Source organism: Brachyistius frenatus, unplaced genomic scaffold (assembly GCF_029030835.1).
Source record: "Brachyistius frenatus isolate BFR_SWC_R1_liver_20210118 unplaced genomic scaffold, ASM2903083v1 Contig_122, whole genome shotgun sequence".
NCBI classification, from domain to species: Eukaryota; Metazoa; Chordata; class Actinopteri; family Embiotocidae; genus Brachyistius; species Brachyistius frenatus.
Genome location: NW_027210721.1, coordinates 973801 through 986032, shown reverse-complemented (window position 1 = coordinate 986032; position 12232 = coordinate 973801). Strand labels below are relative to the sequence as shown.

Here is a 12232-nt window from a genome sequence, read left to right as displayed (position 1 = left end):
ACCTTCATCCTATATTACATCTAATATGGAATTACAATGCGCTCATTAAAAGAAATTGAACACCACAAGGTGTATACACATGGACACATACTGTACACGTACTGTAGATGTCAATATGAAAGCATTCAATATGGCATTATTAATATCACAATATGAGGCTATTTCAAACGTAAAGCTACGTGCAGTATTTTTATCTGTAAAAGCATTCATGGATATAGTTTCCTGTAAAGTGTTACACGGGCTAAAGATGATGGATATTCCAAAACTGACTTATAACTGTATTTTTATTTTAAAACCTTACTATTTGCATGAACTTTATTGCTGAAAGTATAGTATGTAGAACTAGAAAGACGGAAAATATTTATAATATAGATATTAAAAAAATCTAAATAGACGGGAATTCTTAATAATAATTCATATTAATTCTTAATAATTCTTATTATTAATAATAGTTAATAATAAAAAAAATAATTAATAATGCCCAAACAAGTCATTAAACGTTGCTGTTGCTCGATGAGATCAGCTGGAGGACGGCTCTGCCTGTGATTGGCTGTTAAATTGTGGGCGGGTTAAGATACAGGTTCGGGATTGGCTAAGGTACCAGCTGTTACAGTAACACAAGCAATCACAGCAGCGACCACTTTCAAACCAATTCAGAGTCCAGCTGGCTCCAGTCTATCAAACATTCAATCAATCAATCAATCAATATATATATATATATATCTATATATGACTCTGTGAAGAGTTTTGGTACAGATTGCTGCCGTTAGTCAGTTAGCTCTAGTCTTACCTGTGGACGTGTCGCTGTCTCTCATTAAACGTTGCACACTGTTGTGTTTTCTGTTTGATGTTGTTTTGCAGATCACTTCTTCGGGGGTCGAGGAGTCAAATCTAACCCCGAAGAGTTTGGCAGACATCCGCTCCTGTCTCCTGCACTATTCACCTTCTCAGGTGTGCAGGTGGACTGGGACGCCGGCCAGGTGAGACGGCTTGCCCTTTTTCTTCTTCTTCGTTTTTTAGCGGTTTGAAAACAACAATACGGCCTCACTACCGCCACCTGCTGGTGAGGAGTATGGATCTGAAACTGTAGGTCAAATCACAGTAAGATATTATAACTCAGAACGAACAGGATTTAATAACATCCACACAGTTGTGGTTTTGATCGATCTTGAAATAAAATCCAGAATAATCTTTGTCTGGTTCGGAGACAACGTGGTGATTCTGAGACCCTTAAAAAAAACTGTTGTGGAAACCTCCTGCAACACTTTTGCTCTGTTTATTGTAATACTACATTCATCTACGTGAGCTTAAATACTTTCTCATTAATCTTATTGTAGCTTTATACTCTTTCTTTTTTTTTTGCATGTAACCTAAAAGCATAGAAGCATAATTATTTGTATTAAAAAAAAATTCTTGGAATAAATGTAAATGTCTTAAACTGCACATGAAACTGAAACCTTCCCCTTTGGACAGAGGAGCTGCTGTGTTTTATGAATGGATGTTCTCTGGGAGAGATGATGATGATATGGTGTGTGTCCCATGACAACCTCCATGGTGACACTGGTGTGTTTTGACCAAATACATTACCCACCGACCAACTGTTTTACTCATTCTTCTGAAGCGTTCACGCAGACGCCTGCGGGCCCACAAGTCTTCACGGAGGAGTCCCGAGTTAACGGCAGCCACGAATAACTTATGATAGCATGGAGGCATATCATCAGAAAACAGCCGGCACTGTAACCGCATCCAGATGGACGGAGCGCCTTTCACTGGTGCTCCTTCCTCTGAGGCATGTGGTCGTAGTCTGTCCAAGCAGCTGAAGAAATGACAGAGTCCTCCGTTGCCCGATGATTGACTGTCGTATCTTGTGCAGGAAATAAATTACATGATCATTTGAAATGTGGCCAGAGAAGACGTGATGCTTCTCAGATGTGAGACCCAGCGTGTTACTGAAGACAGAAAAACTCCAGGTTATATGATAAAGGCAGATTAATATAATCCCAAAGAGTGTCCTTTTCTAAAAAAAAAAACAATTTATGTCTAAATTAAATTATAATTTTTTTTTTTTAAATCAAGCCTTGATATGAAAAATATGATACAAGACAGCATTGAATATTAATAAAATAATGGCAGATGTCAAAAGTCACATTCTAATACAGATTAACATTGAGGTAATATTTGACACCGGATGTAGTGTTACTTTTTAATTAATGTGGATTAAATGTTCTGTTTTGTAGAGCTTCAAACTGAATCCGCTGATATTTTCACATTGATGATGTGTTTTTAAAAGGCAGAAAGAGAAAGAAAGTTTCATTGGCTTTTCGGCTGATCCGCTTTTGCCATAAATTTAAAGTGAACAGAAGGTGGACCACAGCGGTCCTTCATACATCTGGGACACTGATAATCATGCACTGCTGATTTTTCACCAAAAGAGTGCAGCATTGGACCTTTTCAAAATAAAAGAACAACTGTCATAAATCATAAATGATGGACAGTATAAAAGTATAAAATTTGACAGCGCCGGTAACTTCAAGGCTTTTTAAACACATTGATTTCATGGCCAATTACATGTTTGTTTTACAAGTGAAAAAAGGAATGACTTTACAGTCGCCCTTAAAAAGTAGGTGAACTCACACAAACCTATTTTTATCTGCAGCACAAACTGAAACTAACAAGCAGAAACAAACATCTCATCAACAAAGATGAAAGCTGAGACAGAAAAGCATCAAACAGGATCTCAAAGCTTGAGGTTTTATACAAATAACAGCAAAGAACACAAGAATATCTGTTGTAAAAATTTTGCATTTTAATAAGTCGCGAGTGGGCGTGGCCAAATGGCTCACTAGCGCCCCCTACACAGAAGCCCCGGCGGCTACATTTACCGACATGCACGAAACTCGGTGGACACGTGTATCACACCGAGATGAGCAAAAAAGTTCCAACGCACCATGACGTCACCTCAACAGGAAGTCCGCCATTTTTAATTTAGTTGCCATTTTTGGCGATTCACACATGTTGTACTTTCATGAACTCCTCCTGCAGATTATGTCAGACTGACTTGAAATTGAGTCTGTGCACTCTGAACGTGTTTGGAATTAAAAGTTCTTAAAATAATTTGTTTTCGTCGATCGTGTGCCCGTGGCGTGGCGGCCAAAAAGTTTTTGCTATAGTATGATTTTATTCTTATTATATTTATTCTTTGGATAGTAGATATACGTGTTTTCAAGGAGGTCTGCAGTGATATTAAATATCTTCCTGTAACGTGTTGTGGATGCAAAACTTTTTAACTTTCTCCAAACATTTCAACTTCACTAAAAGTCCTATAATGGGACTAAAACTAAGAATATTGCAGCATCTATAGTTTTAAGTTTATATATATATATTATATATATAAACACACAAAAACACTGAATAAAAACAGGACACAACATATCGTCTTATTCACGTCTGTATTTTGCAAACAGTTACTAATGTAAATATACATATTTCAGGTCTCCAGAACACTTTGATTAAACTGCCAACACGCTTAAAATGTCGAAACGATCCCGCTTCAACATATTCTGGGACAAATGTGGAGTTCAGAAGGCGAACGTTGGAAAAGAGGAGGCGGACAAACTCATCTTCCTCTTTAATCCAGAATCATAAAGTAGCCCGTGAAAATCTTCCGATGGTCTCAGACAACATTACAACTCCTGATGGTGACATCATCATCATCAGCATCTTCCTCACAGTCTCTTCTTCATCTTTCCCTTCTTTTGGCCGCCGCGTCCAAAACCGGACTTCTTAACTTCTCCGAGCCACTTTTTGTTCTTGGAGCGGATGTTCTTCAGCCCGCCGCTCTGCAGGAACTGCTGCTTCTGATTCTGCCTGCGCTGCTTTATGATCTGCTCGCTGGTCTTTAGCTCGGAGCGAATTCTGCGACCGCCGGGCGTTTGCTGCGGCGCCGCGGGACTCTGGAAGTTCGGACCTCGTCGACCTGGAAGAGACGTGACGCAGAGAACAGGCGTGAAGCAGCTGGCAAATACACAGAGACTTAAACTGTTGATTAACGTTGTGCTTGAAAATTAAATCAACCGTTCGGCGTATTAAGTTACCCATAAAACAGCAAATTATTCCAGAACCAAAAATGTAAATAAAAGCAAAATGCAATGATTTGTAAATGATGTTAACTCATATTTGACTGAAAATAGATCAAAGACAACATATCAAATGTAGAAACTGAGGAATTGTATTTATTTATGAAAAATATATGCTTATTTTGAATTTGATGGCAGCAATGCAGCATCTCTCAACATTTTGCTTTAAAAATGTTTGACCTCTAATGTCATTAATAACATACATACAGTACATTTTGTGCACATGTTAAAGTTTGAGTGTAACGCCGAGACTGAAGATGCTGTCCTACCTCCCGCTGGGCTCCACCCTCCTCCTCCTCTTCCTCCTCCTCCCCTTCCTCCTCTTCCTCTTCCTCCTCCTCTTCCTCCTCCTCCTCTTCCTCTTCCTCCTCCTCCTCCTGTTTCTCCATCTGAGCCGGATCCTGCATCATCCACCTTGTATTTTTTCTTCCACTCCTCATAACTGACGTGCGGTTAAGTGATGCAACATCTCAACAATGCAGCTCAACATCGTCCGAATGAGAAAACGGGATTAATAGCAGCTGTAAATGCAAACAAACACAAAGACGCTTTGCAGGAAGGATACAAGTTCTTCTTGTTCTTTTTGTTGGCGATGACCAGACCGCCGTCTGTTCGGATCTTCTTCTTCTGGTCCTCCCTTCCTGTGTCTCTCACAAAACGCTTCCTCTTACGGTCCCTACAAAAGATAAAAAGACACATTAAATACACATTATGGGATGAAACGGTAAAGTGAGAAGAAAGCGAATGAGAGGATTTAAGTTATTACCATCTCATGATGTTTTTGTGCTGGCTGAACCGGTCGCCCTCGTCTCCCATCAGGTCGAGGACCGCCGAGGACGCCTGCTGTTCAAAAGCAGTGACCTCTCCGCCGAGACTTAAACTAAAGACACAGAGCATGACATGACGGGTTCAAATAAAAACAGCCTTTTAACTTTTTAAATACAAATAATAAAAAAAGTCACAAAGCTTCCAGCCTCACCCTCTCTCAGAGTTGAAGTCTTTAGGTCTGTAAGGGACGTAATACTCCTCATCTTTGCCCATTGGCCTGCTTTTCTTGTTCTTTGCTTGTTCTTCTCCGTCCTCCTGCCGGACTTTTCTTTTAACACCGACCACCTCTGAGAACACCCCCTGGTGGAAACATGGAGAATTACATGTCAAAAACTGACCACTGCTGTGTAGGAAGTGAAGATTTACAATAATAATTCACAGTAGAGACTAATCATGCATATTTAAATTTTCACACAACATAAAGTGTCCAAACTTTTTATACTTTTGAAAAATGTCTTTTTTTTTTGATAGCACATGTGGACCTGAAAAAGAAACAGCCACTAAAGATTTGGGTATTTCAGATTTAGGATAACAATATAATAAACTCACTTAAAGGAATAGTTTGGACATTTTGGTAACTCTTCTGGGTTTAGTCAGTGCATCACATGCAGATTGATTTGGAGTCATATATCAGCGTTGATTACCTGCAGATCTTCGTCCTCCTGGCCGGTGGTGTCGGTGACATCACAGTCGGCGGTGGTTACCGTGGCGACGGGCTGATGCAGCCGGCTCTCTGCAGCCACGTCCTCCCTCCTCCTGCTGAACTTGTCCACTAACCGAGTGTCTTTGGAGCGTTTGGTTCGCATCACCTCACTGGCTGACGTCTTACTGCTGGAGTTGATTTCGAAGATCGTCTGCAAAAAGACAAAAGGTGATATTTTCTCATGTTTAATTGCAGGTTAACAGGAAACTGCAGTATGATGAAAAATCTGCATTGAAACTCACAGCTTTGGATTTGTAGACCTTGATGGCATCGACTATCTGAAGGCGCTCCAGTTCCATCTTCTCCAAACCCAACCCTGTAACAAGATGAATCAAATGTTGTCCTCAGCTACTTTCTGGGCATCGTCACTATTCATAGTTTCTGTTCTCCCTGAACGTACCGAGTAGCGGATGGACAGCCATGCCGGACAGATCGGTGTTTTTGACCCGGCGGATGGACTCCGGCGAGGGGTTGGGTCGGGACTTCAGGTACTGCTTGTAGGCGTTCTCCGAGGTGCGATGCTGATTCTGCAGGTCCAGAGAGTTCTCATGAGCCGTGATCAGATGGGAACTTTCATCGTCCAAGATGCTCTGAGGGACTCGACCGAACACACCGTCTGAATCTGGAGGAGGAAACAGAGATGATGAGAGGAAACGGTGACAGCGCAGAGGGAGCATCAGGAGATGATTCATGAAGTCTATTAGTAAAACTCACCTTGTGTGTCAGGTGTGGCGAACTGAACGGGTCTTCCCAGGAAGAGGTGGAGGTCGTAGACAAAAGGCATCTCGTCTGGACATATCATACTGTAAGCTGTGCCGCTGCGACCCGCACGTCCCACACGGCCTGATGGGAAAAGACAGGTGACGACCAAAATCGTTTTAATCTCTGGCGCCGACTTAATCACTTCGTTAATTAAGTGCAAATCAATGCGTATAAACGACTCACCGACTCTGTGCAAGAAAAGTTTGGCTTTGGAGGGGAAGTTGTAGTTGATGACATTGTCCAGTAGGGGGATGTCGATACCACGAGCAGCGACGTCAGTCACAATCAGCACCATGGCTTTCCGATGAACAAACTTGCCGATGTTGATCTTCCTGGCGGTTTGGTCGAGGGCGCTGTAGATGTAGGCGACCTCCAAACCTTCTGCAGACAGCAGCTGGGGATCAACAGAAGCTGATGTTAAATCACGGCTCATAATAAAAAAAAAAAAATGCTTTAACATGTTGATTTAGTGAGAAATACACAGTAAGAGACAGAACAAGGAGCTTTTTCACAAAAGCAGAATCCAGAAAGTAAAACAAAGCCTGATCCGGTCTAGTCAGCACATCTTGTCTTTATCTGTTCCACTACTGCAAGTCAGGTGTAATTAATCCAGATATTCACAGCTGTCTTCAAAATAGGTCTCTTCATTTTTCCCAAAGCTCTTCTTACTATGAGTGCCTTATCATCAACGACGTTGGATTTATGAAACCGAACTAAAGGCTTAATTCAACGATGAACACGGAAAATTCCAGCTTCATCCCCGATCCAGGTTTTGTGAAACAGCCCTGTGTTGTTATTTCACCTGTTTGAGGTACTCTACGTGGTGTTTGGTGGCAGCAAAGACGACGGTCTGCTCCTGAGGCTTCACCACGTGTCTCAGCAGGTGCAGCAGCAGCGCCGGCTTGTCGTCCATACGCAGGTGGAAGAAGGACAGCTGATGGGAGACGGTAGAAATGATTTTTTTTTTTTAGCGTTGGGATACATGAGAGGATTTTACTCTGGGCCTCACAGTTGTTTTCTGAGAAAAGAGTTATCAAAAAATTTCCTTAACAATTGTCTCACTGTACAGAGCACCTGAAGGCATCACGAGTCTAAGGAGTCCGTCTCTAACACATTAGATGCTTTGAAATGCGTTCATATGGACAGTAAATGCAATAATTATCCTGTGGTGAGTTATTTAGACAATAAAAAAAAATCTTCCATCTTTTTTCCAGTCAATAATAGCTAACACATCTCAAAGTTTGCTCATGGCAGATGTTATCATAACTAGCTCCAATGCAGTAAATCACAAATTTGTTATTCTATATTTGATTTTTAATTTGATCTAAAAAACAAACAAAACAAAAAACAAGATAAAAGCATCTTTTCCCGTCATAAAACATGTTTTCTATAATGTTTAATTCATGTTTAATAAAACAAGTCGTCTCGTTACCTTAATCTGGTTACTGAGCTTCGAATCCACATCCAAACGGATCAGAACAGGTTCCGTCAGACCTGGAAATAAAGTTGAGTTAGTTAGTCTGGACCTTCAGCACCAGTTTCAAAGTCAGTTAAAATGATCTCGTGCTTTTAGAGTCCACATTCGTCACAACTTAATGGATTCAGGTGAGCCCACGATTTAAAGCAAAAAAATCAATTCTAAAACATCCTCAGTTACGATGGAAACATTCAAAACAGAAGTCCGAATAAAGCGGATCTTCTCACCTGCTCTGGCGAACTCCACCAGCAGTTTAGGCAGCGTGGCGGAGAACAGCAGAGTCTGCCGGGTGTCCGGAAGCCTGCGAATGATCTCCTGAAGCTGCTCAGCAAAACCCATTTCAAACAGCCTGAGTGGAGGAAGATCACACACACACTTCAATTCATGCATTCAAATTAATATCCCTTTAAAGATACCACATCGTATTCCCACTTCTCTTTATTATAAAGCAGGTCTAGGTGATATATAAACACCGTTTAGACTTCTGTAAGTTTGTGATGTCACAAGCTCAAGCTCGTGTCATACGTCTTTCAGTTCGGCCCGAGAAGCTTGAGAGATGGGAAAACGACACCGAGATGCTTTTTGGTTTCTAAAACCACCAAAATATTTTTTGGTGGATTTCACAAGTTCTCAATAAACATCAGAAAAGTGTAAAAATGGAACCTTTAAAATGAAAAATGCAATTTGTCACCTGTCGGCCTCGTCGAACACCACGTACTCCACGCTGTGCAACTTCAGGTTCATCTCCGTGATGACGTGCATGAGACGACCGGGCGTACCGATGATGCTGAGGGAGGAGGAAAGAGATGAGTCAGCATAAAACGATTCCTGGACGGACGGGAGGAAAACAACACTGATGAAGAAAACACTCACATGTCGGGGTTTTCATGAAGAGCAGCGAACTGATCGTCCATTCTGGAAAACAGCCGAGACATTTACATGAATTTACTCTGCAGATCTTAAAACGCAATGAGAGCGACAAACGAACAGAACGAGACAACGGAGGAGTGACGCACCGGTCGCCACCGAGGATCAACGCCGTCTTCAGGCCCGTGAACTTTCCCAGCTACAAAAAAAACCAAAAACAAAACATCAGCAGCGAGTTCAACAAACCACAACCGAAGATTTATTCCAGTCGGCAGCTTGCACAACTAAATAAACAGCCAACAGCTGACGGACGGACCTCTTTGGTGAACTTCATGGTCTGCAGGGCCAGCTCTCGGGTGGGCGTCAGGATGAGGGCCCTCGCTCCGGTCTGGGCTTGAGGGGCCTTCAGCTTCTCGAACATCGGCACCAGGAAGGCGGCCGTCTTACCGCTGCCGGTGCGAGCCATGGCGACCACGTCCTTCCCGTCCAGAATCACAGGGACGGCCTGAAGACGGGAAATATGACGTTAAACATGGAAGTCCCAGATGTTTGATGACGGGCGCCCGACGAAACGCCGACTGACCTTCCTCTGGATGGGAGTCGGGACTTTGTAACCCTTCTTCATGACGCCTTTAAAAACCGGGTAGCTGAGACCTGAAATCACACGTGATGCGGTCAAACGACGTTCCCTCCCGGGTGAACGGACACGGACATGCAGCTCCGTCTGATCTCTCACCCATCGACTGGAAGCCTCCGGACTTCTTCTTCTTCTTGTTTTGGGCTCGGACCAGCCGCCTGGTATCCGGCTCCGCCTCGGACACGCAGTCGGGCGCCGTGGGGAAGCGCGGCAGCTTCTTCCCCGGCTGCTCAGACAAAACACCGAAATGAGAACAAGTTGAAGCTTCATCAAGACAAAAGATGAAAAACATTCAACTTGATACCGTGTGAAAGATTTCACTTTGTTTCATAGACGACAACATAAACAGCAGTGGCACTGAAAAATACTGAATATTGCTTCTGTCTCTGAACTAATATAATAACTAACAAACAGGTTTATGATCATCAACTACACGATTATTTAAAATAATAATTTCAGCTGTAAATTACTGACAGACTTGAAATGAAGCTTAAATAAATAATGTCTAAAATGTGGGTCTGGACGTGTGCGACCACTTTATTAGGGAACTAGAATAACTGCAGCCTGCAGCATCCCACCACTGGATGCAGAAATACAAAGTCACCATGACAACGAAGTGTGAGATGCTCTGAGCAGCTGCTGAATATTCGCGTGTCACTGGTACATGTGACGTTTTAACACATCACGATGCTCTATAAATAGATTCTGGTAAAGATGACGTCAGCGGGCATCCGGATTTGAACCGGAGACCTCTTGATCTGCGGTCAAAAGCAGCTGGACGAGATTAAAGTTTGGTTGCTCACACAATCATCGTCTTTGATTTCAGCAGCCAGCTCGAAGTCTCCCTCCGCCTCTCTGTTCCTCCTCTTCTTCGACAGTTTCTTCCTCCTCTGGGCCATCCCGTCCTCCGACTCTGTCCTCGAGCACTTTAATCCGCAGTTTGTGAGATAAAACGGCGTCAAACTAGTTTTCAGGGCGACTCGTGTTGTTTCAACGCGCAACAACAGCGGACATGTTGGAAACACGTGTGTGTTTCTTCTTCCTCTTCTTCCGTGTTGTCAGCCTGTCGGTGTGTGACGTGGAGCTCCATGCTGCCACCTGCTGCTCCGGAGGGTCACTGCAGCCTGCGTGTTCTCCATTAGAGTTGAGGTTTTGTAGTTATCATTTCTACTTGCAAGGAAATACAAGCTGATGAAATTACATCTCAATTATAAATCATTTCGTTAACTAGTCTGTAAATTCAATAATGCAATGAATAAAGTTAATGAAGCTTTAAACTCAAGCTGAGTTTAAAGTAATTAATTCAGCGGATATCAAAAGATTGATATTTAGTTTGATGAACACGAAGCAGCGCATCACTAACTTATATCCTGATGTGCATATTTCACGCTCTTGGTTTGAACTCTGAAGAGTTTTTGTGCAGCTGCTTTTCTTCTTACTTTTTCACCCGAGAGAGACTTTATATGTCACGTGTTTACGTAGCCTTAAAACGCTGGCACAGATGTCTCGTAGCAGCATTTCAGTTTGAATCTAAATTGCACTCTAATTTAAGCAGCAGTGATGCTGTGATGTTTTATTCAGTGATTTAATCACAGTAGACTCTTCATCGTGCTGTTATTCCAAAGCCTTTATTACACGTTAATCATTTTCTCTTTGTTTCCTTTAAACCAAATAACCTGAACATGCAATTTATTTCTTAAGATTTTTTATGTCTTTATTTAGGATACATTTATTCACAGACATGTCTATGTCTATATAGTACCCGACGTGATGAGATGGTAAAGTGTTTTTTTTTTAAGAACCACAGCTGATAGTTCTCATGCCTTTCTGCTCCAGTGCACCGCTCATATTAAGATCAGTGGGTTGCACATTTTTGCAGATACAATCTCAGTTATGTGTCTGAGGAGAAAGTAAAAAAAAACAACCAAAAAAATCAGTTTTTATTACCCAGTGTCGGACATCAGCTTCTGGAAACCCACGAAGAGGTGAAATATTCTTTGGGAATGTATGTGAGGAGTAGAAAATAAGAGCATTGGCCAAACATGCCGATATTATGATGATAATTCAAAACTCAGGAAAACAATCATCGTTCTGAATTGAAGGCTGAGGACATTTTTGAGTTAAGGCCTACGCAAGCACCAACTGTCACACTTCCACGAATGAATCCAGAATTATGCTGCAAGATTTCTCAAAAAAAAAAAAAAGATTTATGTCTACTGCACAAACTTAAGCTTGGAGACCGAATCTCTACGTTTCAGCATATATTATGTACTTTGTAATTTTAGGATTTTCTCCCAAAATGTCATACATTTTACAAGTGTCACGTTTTATCATTCCTTTCCCTGTTGTTGCTGATAACATGACAAAACAGAGCTCTCCCACCATTCATCAATCTTGCCTCGCCAGAGATTACATGGAAAATACTCGCTGGACAGCCTTGAATTCAAATGAATCTTACACAACTGGATGACTCTGTAAGGGGATCAAATATGAGATCAAATATGAGTTTCTTGTCTGTGTTCTCCCTTTGATTTAAACTGAAACGGTTTTGGATGAGTAATTTGGTCCAAATTTGGTCTTTGAAGTGTCCAATAATCTTGGGCAAAACTTAAATGTCATAATGTGCTTTCATTAAAATACAAGGCCAGCTGCTGCTCAAGAAAACAGCTGCCCAAAACAGAAAGAAAGACCAGAGGAAAATATCTCAACCACGTGTTTCTATTTCTATTTTTACATCTTTTCATTTTGATCTGCAAGTATTTAAGTGTAGTGACGAAAAAAACGACATGCAAAAATGTGTAAAATAAGAAAGAAAACTGTTG

At 41.7% G+C, this 12232-nt stretch overlaps 1 protein-coding gene across 1 annotated transcript; it reads right to left on the bottom strand.

Moving 5' to 3' along the window:
- Positions 1 to 3430: 3430 nt before the first annotated feature.
- Positions 3431 to 10442, bottom strand: ddx54 (DEAD (Asp-Glu-Ala-Asp) box polypeptide 54). Its single transcript, XM_069713776.1, has 20 exons — positions 10214 to 10442; positions 9510 to 9636; positions 9357 to 9427; positions 9090 to 9278; positions 8923 to 8972; positions 8780 to 8821; positions 8598 to 8693; positions 8134 to 8255; positions 7862 to 7923; positions 7232 to 7363; positions 6613 to 6823; positions 6382 to 6510; positions 6068 to 6289; positions 5910 to 5983; positions 5609 to 5818; positions 5116 to 5264; positions 4903 to 5016; positions 4702 to 4812; positions 4406 to 4578; positions 3431 to 3976 (listed from the first exon to the last, which is right to left on the bottom strand). The coding sequence occupies exons 1-20, from the start codon at positions 10307 to 10309 to the stop codon at positions 3726 to 3728; spliced, it is 2631 nt and encodes an 876-aa protein (XP_069569877.1). The 5' UTR covers positions 10310 to 10442; the 3' UTR covers positions 3431 to 3725.
- Positions 10443 to 12232: the final 1790 nt, after the last annotated feature.